This window comes from Wyeomyia smithii, chromosome 2 (genome assembly GCF_029784165.1).
Source record: "Wyeomyia smithii strain HCP4-BCI-WySm-NY-G18 chromosome 2, ASM2978416v1, whole genome shotgun sequence".
NCBI classification, from domain to species: Eukaryota; Metazoa; Arthropoda; class Insecta; order Diptera; family Culicidae; genus Wyeomyia; species Wyeomyia smithii.
Window position 1 is genome coordinate 164,629,670 of NC_073695.1, and position 8,124 is coordinate 164,637,793.

Sequence of the window (8,124 nt, forward strand, 5' to 3'; positions counted from 1 at the left end):
CCGGACCTACAATTGTATTGAGACAACTCAAATGTTCGGACATCTCCTTACGAGGTCATAATGTAACTGTAACCGTATGTAACCGTGAAACCGAAACGTATTCATTGATTTATATTAGTCAGCTATATAATGTTACTAAAGCTACGAATCACGAAAGTTGTATCCACGTTAATGCCCCTCCACTCCTATGTTGTGTTGAAGTGACCCTTTTGGCTACCAACAACTATTACGCGTTGATGATCAATCTGTAGAAAATACGATCTCATGGATGATATCGACGCGGAGTATCCAGATATTTGGTCACCAGCACATCTGGCTTTATGCCTAATAAATTCCTCGTATACTGTTCGTCTATTTAAAAAAAACTATTTCATGATTTGAGACCGATTAAAACACGAAAGACCATGGAAAAATGTGTGTGGTTTACTTGGAAGAAATACAAAATTTATAATTTCGTTCATGGAATCGAATTAAACCAACAAGCAATAAGTATGTTGTTGGGGCCACGTACACGTGTGCGTGGTTTGTATCATAAAATATACAATTTCTATATAGCGCTTGAACGAGTCCGTTGATACGATGAGTAACCTTTGACACCTACTAAGTATGAAAACTGGCAGAGTTGCATGCATTACAACCATACATAATACAAACAGTGTTTATTTACAAAGGGCCAAATCAATCACAATACGAGTATACATGAGCTAGTTTAATTTCCACCTATAAGATTACACTATGGTGAACTGAGAGAAAAGTTTATTTGTAACACTATTTGCGCAAAAGCTAGAAAAATCATAAATTGCAAAACGGTAACGATCATATATTTCCTAATCTCGCGCGCGGTAAATAAATATTTGACTATATAGTTAGACAATCGATATGTAAGTGGAGCGGAATATTCAACTGACCGATTCTGGCTCATTCATATTTACTAACGTTCTGCTTATCACGTTCAAAGATTTTTAGCACGCGCTCATTACGGAAAATAGTACATTTCGGTAAGCCGAGCTCGAGCGATTGATCGAACGGCTCAAGAAAATGAACCACGGTTCTTTGCGCGCTAAAACGGATGGTTCGCCCGAGACCGAAGTTTACCGAAACAGCACGATCCATCAATCTCGCGAATAATTGTTAACTATGAGGCGTTTATTGAGACGGTGAGTGACCGGTTCAGAGCCGCTTTCGGTAAAAAACTGTTTTGCCCACTTCTACTTCAGATTGCATGTAAAAGAACACAAACACCGATACTTATCTTCCAATTCCCTTCACATCTGTGACTCGTTGGGCCAGTGCGAGCAGCAGTCCCGGTAATTTGATACACACTATCCAGATATGCACACTACCACCACGAAACTGCGAAACAAAGAGCCGCGAGACAATAACACAATCTAAAGTTTTCTGAACAATTTAACCAATTCCGCTAGAACAATCATAATTTCACCGATAAAACGCACTAAATCGATTTCACTACACTCGATTCCCGTTTCGTCCAATTTTTCTCCCGAAAACTAGGTATATGAATTTTTCATCATCTCTCGACGTTCAATTTTCCAACTTGTTCAACTCTTTCTACACACACAACACACAGTGATGAGAAGCAAACTAAAACCAGCTGCAAGCGACGGTGGCGTAGTACCACTCTATATGCTATTGCAGCCATATTGTCAATCGATGTTTACGGCATTACTACACTCAATTGGTGGATGTTTCGCAACAAACATAACACAACAAGCCGCATGCTCTTCCAAAAAACACTTGTAAATTTAAAAAAATAAACGCACTTCGCGATAACATTTATAACGAACACGCACAACATTAAAGCAGTTTTCTTCCTATATAACACGCGAGCGAAAATTTGTACGACCGATTTCGGTCATGGCTTGCTCGAATCCCTCTGTAAATGGTTTCTTGTATCTTTTATGAATAAACTTTATTGGAAAATTAATTTTTATTTAGATTTTTTTTTCATTCCCTGGAAATGAGATTTTTCATTTCCGTTTTCCGGGAAATCAATTCTCGGGAATATATCTTGTCGCTCAGGGTCTTGGTCCGGGCTTTATTTCGATGCTCTGATTGTTGTCCAATAGTGCCAAGATATTGTGGATGCCGGAACGAGCAAATCCGGCGACCACAAAGTGCCGCACAATGTCCGTTTTTGACGTGGCGGGGTACCAAGGTAAGCCCATGAAAAATCGGTTATTTTTGTCCATATTTTTAATGCAAACGTTAAATAAAAAAAAATATTTTTACTAACCTCCTTAAAATCAACATACGCATTTCGCACAAAAAAAAATCATATCTATTTTTGAGTATTTTTTAGTCTAACGTAAAGAAAAAGTTTGTGTGAATGGGGTGAAATTGATCAGTTGGGTGAAGTTGATCACCTGAAAATTCGTTATAAAAATATTGATCAAAAAAATCTGATCTTAAAACACTAGATAATATCTTCGTGTCGCAAAATACAACTTTTGCAAGATTCACATTCCTTTCAAAGTTAACGATTGCATATCCGGTGAAACTTTACACATTTCAGGAAAATTCAGTCAAAATTCAATCAAATTTGATCAAATAAGTTTCAAAACAACAAAAAAATATTGAATTTACTTAAAGTGAATTGAATTAAAAATAAATAACGTTAAATTTGGAGACCTGAGTAAAGTTTGGTAAAAGCTCAAAAAAAAAAAAAGCTGAGTAATGTTTGGTAAAAGCTGCTTGTCAGGTAATGCCGTATGGCATCACCCTCCGGGAATGGATTAATGTAATATTGATAATTTAGCAAGAACTTACAAAAAATTCAATTCCAGAGCTAGTTTTTGAACTTTTGCAACAAATCAAAATGGAATCGGTCTAACGATGAACAAATAATAGCAACATTAGTAAACTTCATCTCGTGAGCTATAAAAAATAAAATAAATAAATATTTAACCTGAAAAATCATTATTTCTATTTCCAAACTAGCTGTGATTGATATTTAGTTTAGAAATCATTATTCATCATGAGCATATCGAAAAGTAGCACATTTTCATTAGAATGTGTGGATTCCATAGGTGGTAAATTCCACCTCGATTTATCTCATAGTACTTAATAGAATTTCCGAATTTATTTCATAAAGTAAACGATAGGAATTTCACCGATAGCCGTAGGGGTTTTCTTGAGCACATACCAGTACTTGTTTTGATAATATACTGTTTCAGGAAAAATCTACATGAATTGAGTTGATTGGAAAAATATAAAAATTGATCAATTTCACTTCGTTCCCTACTACCTATATGGATTTGTTTACTTTTAGCCCTAAACGTAAACTGTTTTTTTATTTTCATTTAGTGAATCTTTTCATTTGCTTTATATTTTGCTACTTTTTTTGTCTTTTAATTTCTTTTACATTTTTGTTCAAGTTTTTAAATGGTTTTTCAATTTCTCTCAAATGAACAAAGAACCGTCAAAATGGTGCCTTGGGGTAGCAAATCTTTCTCTTAGTGCAACTCTTGCTGATGTAGTTCCTGTGTAACTACACCGCATAAACTAATCAGGGTGGCGACAAAATTTTCAAGATGAAATTTCCTGATATTCCCTGAAATATTGTATTAATTTCCCTGATATTTTTCAGTATTCCGCACGAAAAGTGCAACGTAGATTAACGCAATTCTGGAATCTCAGTGAAAAAAGTATTGAATATGGATATGGAACTGAATCGTAGAGGTCCCAAAATAGCTTTTTATGCTGAAAAAATCAGTTTTTGCGCTAAAGAGTCGTTTGAAAAAGAATCGTGCCGCGGTTAAAATTTTTTTCCTGAATATTTTTTCGTTTTCCCTCATATTCCCTGATTTCCCTGAGCGAAAAATTAATTCCCTGATATTCCCTGATTTTCCAGGTTGTTGACACCCTGCTAATTCAACATAAGAATGTAACATGCCTATGAACAGTCTCTTATTTTTTTTTTAGGTTCTCTTTCCTCTCGTTTTCACAGAAATGATAGGCAAAGTTGACATTGTGGCCAATGTTGAACATGGTGGTTTCTCTGGACAGGCCGGTGCCATTCGTTGGGGTATTGCAATGGCCTTACGAAGCTTCGTTGATTCCGAAATGATTGATCGAATGAGAATTGGTAAGTAATATGCGAAGTGACAGAGCGATTTCGCGCCAACTCGACTTGATGTTGGCAGCGCCCTCTCAGAATTCAATGAAACTTTGTGAGTGTGTAGTCCTAAATTCCCTAAGCAACTTTGCATTTATTTTTTATCAAATTTATCTCTACCAATATTTAAAAATTTTTAAAAATGTTTTTCAGGTTAATATATGGTCGGTGTTAAGTCAGATCGAACCAAGTGACATTTTGATTATTTCGAGAAAATCGAGTTTGAAGTTTACTAGGGTAAGAGCACCGGTTTTGGCCATAGTATGCTATGTATAAGAGATATTTGTCCTTCTTCCTTCGAAAAATATGTAATTGAATAATTTCAACGGGGAAATCGGATGAAATCGCTTATATTCTGGACTAACAATGAGTTTAAATAATCAAATTATGTTGTATTGTTTACATAATTTCCAATCAAAACTACTTCTCTACGCTCCTGTTTTGGCCATAGCATTTCTAAATTGGCCACTTGGGTCTTCTATTGTGGCCAATTCGCGAAAAAGTTGAAGTCACGCGAAGTTATTTCATATTTTGACTTTATCATATAGATATATTTTACCAGCAGAAAATCCTCGTTTTTGAACTAAATAAAGGCCCAGTATATAATTAATATATATTGAATAATTAATGAATAATGATATTATATTCACACATAGCTAGCAGGGCAAAGTACTTCAAGTTAGAATTTGTTAAAACTTAGTAGGATGTTTAATAACACTGACATCACATCATTGACCTATATTAATTTTTCGTCTGTCATTGATCTACATTAAAAAGCTTCTGCTCTTTCCTTTTTCACATAGAAACTTTTTCGTTTTATTTGCTAACATCAACTTCGGTAACTCAAGTGCCATTTATTATAGTCAAGTTAAGGTTGAGAATCCGAAGCGTTGGTTTTGGTAAATACAAATGAAGTTACAGATTTGTAAATAATCTGAACAAACGAAGACTTTCTAATCCCAAACCAGTTTTGTAGTTTCACATATCTCATGCGATTAAAATATCAGCCCGAAAAACTGCATACATTTCATGTTTTGCATAAACATCAATACGTTTCCATGGTTTTGTTTACATATGGCCAATATCAGGATCATGAATCATGAAATTGCATTAATATGTGGCCAAGAATGGATCAATGAACGTTTTTAGAAGCTGTAGGTAATTTTGATATTACAGAGAAAAATCACACCAAAATGTCTAGTTTTTTATCCATGTGCTGTAGAAAGTTGTACCTGATGCTGGTAACAAGATTTGTTATACAAATGGGCAAATATAAACAAAGTCATGCTCTGTGAAAAATAGCTTGCAAACTACCTAAACGTTAGGCTGTATAGTGAACTGAAGAAAGCACAGTTAGCTCTTTTATTAAAACTAAAATACGCATATTCATTTGCTTAGGTTTGTAATAGTTTTGTTGAATAGTATCAGCAGGTTCAATAGGAGACTTCGAATTAGGAGTAATCTGAGATACTTTTTCACAATTATCAATTTTATTCTATCATGGCCAAAACTGGTGCTATGACCAAAACCAGTGCTTCTACCCTACTCTGTGAATTTTGAAGATTTCCATATATCCGCGTAATTTTGGTATTATGAGCGAGAGTTACTCTTTGGCTGTATCATATAAAGTGACAATTAAGAAAAACAGCGTTATGAACTCGACAATGACCGGTAACATAACTGACTAGGTGGAGTTAGTCCACTCTGACTGAACAAAAGAATGATATGAAATGAGTTGGTTCATTGTGACTGATCAATTGAAAAAATATTTATAGCCAATCAATCGAACAGTTAAAAAGTTTTAAAATTTTATTTTTTGCCTATTCAGCACCAAAAATAATACAAGTTATATAAAATGTAATTGAACAAACTCAATGAATGTTTTCGCAACCATCCTCTCTCGCTTTATTATCATTTTTATCAACCTTTTTAGGATATGATTCCTTTGTAGAATCGTTATTCTTGAGGTCAGAATCACTATTATAATCAGAACTTGTTTTTAAAAATGAAAATTTTTGTGTTACTCACACTAAAGACTAACATTTTCTAGTTATATGTTCAATCATAGTGGACCATTTACACTTTTTTCTTTTACTGGTAAAGTATACTCGTTTGGCTAACGGGTTCTGGAACTTTTTTATAAGGTGCCTGGCAGCTTTGAAATCAACTTATGCTGACTTCAAACCAATGCATACAATTCCGGTAATTACAACATTTTTCTGCTTGGCATATGGTCCACTCTGTCTGAATACTATAAAGTGTTATATATGGTCAGCGTAGCGATAGCAAAATTCGTCGAAAAAATACATTCAAGTACATTTCTGTGTGTGAAACATACATGTTTCCGATGAATGATGGAAGAAAGTATCCTCTAATAAAGAGAAATCCAAAAAATCGCTTGAATATTCGTCTATTTGCTGATTTTTACCAACATATGACTGGGTTGTAGTTGCCAATAACCTAACACTTGGTTCGTTCTGACTGCACACTATGATTGCTTTTTTTTATCATTCAGAAAAAATATGCCATAAGTTTTGCTATTTGAGGGATTAATGAACTCTGGTTGTTGTGGCTGATGTAGCCTAAGTAAATCCTGATTCAATACTATCATTACCTCGTTGTTTTTCAATTTTGCGACTTGGTCCGGTCTGACTTAACACCGACCATATCTAGGTATTGACAAGTGACAGGGGAAAGTTGTCAGCAAAAACTTTTTCATGTCTGTACAACATTTAACAACGTTAAACAGTGTTGGACAAGAAATAGTTTTTGTCAGTAAAACTTTTTTATCTTAACGGTGTCAATTTTGAAGTATTTGAAAGAGTTCAAGACAGTAAAATTTCCAATCTAATCTAACTTAATTTTAGAGAAATTTGAGATGATCGACATTTTTAAAATCACTTTTTGTTTTTGAAATTAGTTATTTTTTCAATGTGAAATCTCAAACTCAACTTTTTTATTTATTTTTATAAAAATTCTCTTGAAGTCGTCCCTTGACATCTTTTTGCTATCTATTGCTATTATTCAGATATGCCGATTTAAAAAAAAACTAAAGCCTACACACCTTTTCTTGTACATATTTGTTCACTTGAGCACGTAGGAACCTAGAATAAAGCAACATTGTCTTTATTTTAGTAACATCATCAGATATTAGAACACCCAGAATATTCGAATTTAAACGATTGCTTAGTAGTTCTGGAGTGGTGTTTTTCTGTTATAAATGTGTATATTTGAACTTTTTTTTTAATTATTTTTCTATGTAACGAAAAACCTTCTTTTCCTTAATAACCGCAGCTGCTACACCTTATCTAAATTTCATTAAACTAGAAGTTGAAACCAATCTAGTGAGAGAATTAGAATGATATTACTAAATTACTAAAATTCACTACCCCAATACATTGAGTTTTTTTGCCACAGCAAATGATAATTTTTGTTTTGAGAACTGTTTTCTGTGCATACGTTTTCTACAGTTTGCATAATGATATATACAAATTATTGTCAGTTTTTGTGCTTTTATACCGCTGTAGCTAAGAATTGTTTTTTTTTTCAGCTGGTCTGCTACAGCGAGATTTTCGACGACGTGAGCGTAAAAAACCTGGACAAGCCGGCGCCCGAGCTAAGTACACATGGAAAAAACGGTAGCTTTTTTTAAATAGAATGGTAGAAATAAACTATGATTGAAAAATGTATTTCGTTTTTTTTTTGTTGATACAACATTTATTTTATACGGCACAATAGAATTAGCCATAAAAAGGCAGCATGTATATTCTGTGCAGTAGACCCTATTGCACACACTTCTTTCAAGTACCACATCTACTGCAGTGGCGGCAAAGCAGCGGAACGGGGCGTCGGTTTCATAGTGCTGGGAAATCAGAAAACAAGAGTCATCTGGTGGAGGCCCGTAGATGACCGTATATGCGTGTTGAGGATTAAGGGCAAATTCTTCAGCTACGCACCTACAAACGAAAAATCCCTTGAAGTCAAAGATG

General features: G+C 34.3%; 1 protein-coding gene across 2 annotated transcripts in view; it reads left to right on the forward strand.

Moving 5' to 3' along the window:
* Window positions 1–7,824, forward strand: part of LOC129720740 (28S ribosomal protein S9, mitochondrial) — a 96,814-nt gene extending 88,990 nt beyond the window's left edge. The window contains exons 7-8 of one of the 2 annotated variants that reach the window (XM_055672408.1): window positions 3,943–4,105; window positions 7,686–7,824. In XM_055672408.1, the coding sequence (XP_055528383.1) occupies window positions 3,943–4,105; window positions 7,686–7,777 (255 nt within the window). In that variant the 3' untranslated portion in view covers window positions 7,778–7,824. Of the gene's footprint in view, window positions 1–3,942; window positions 4,106–7,685 lie in introns of those variants that run through there. The other variant, XM_055672409.1, reaches the window with a different exon arrangement.
* Window positions 7,825–8,124: the final 300 nt, after the last annotated feature.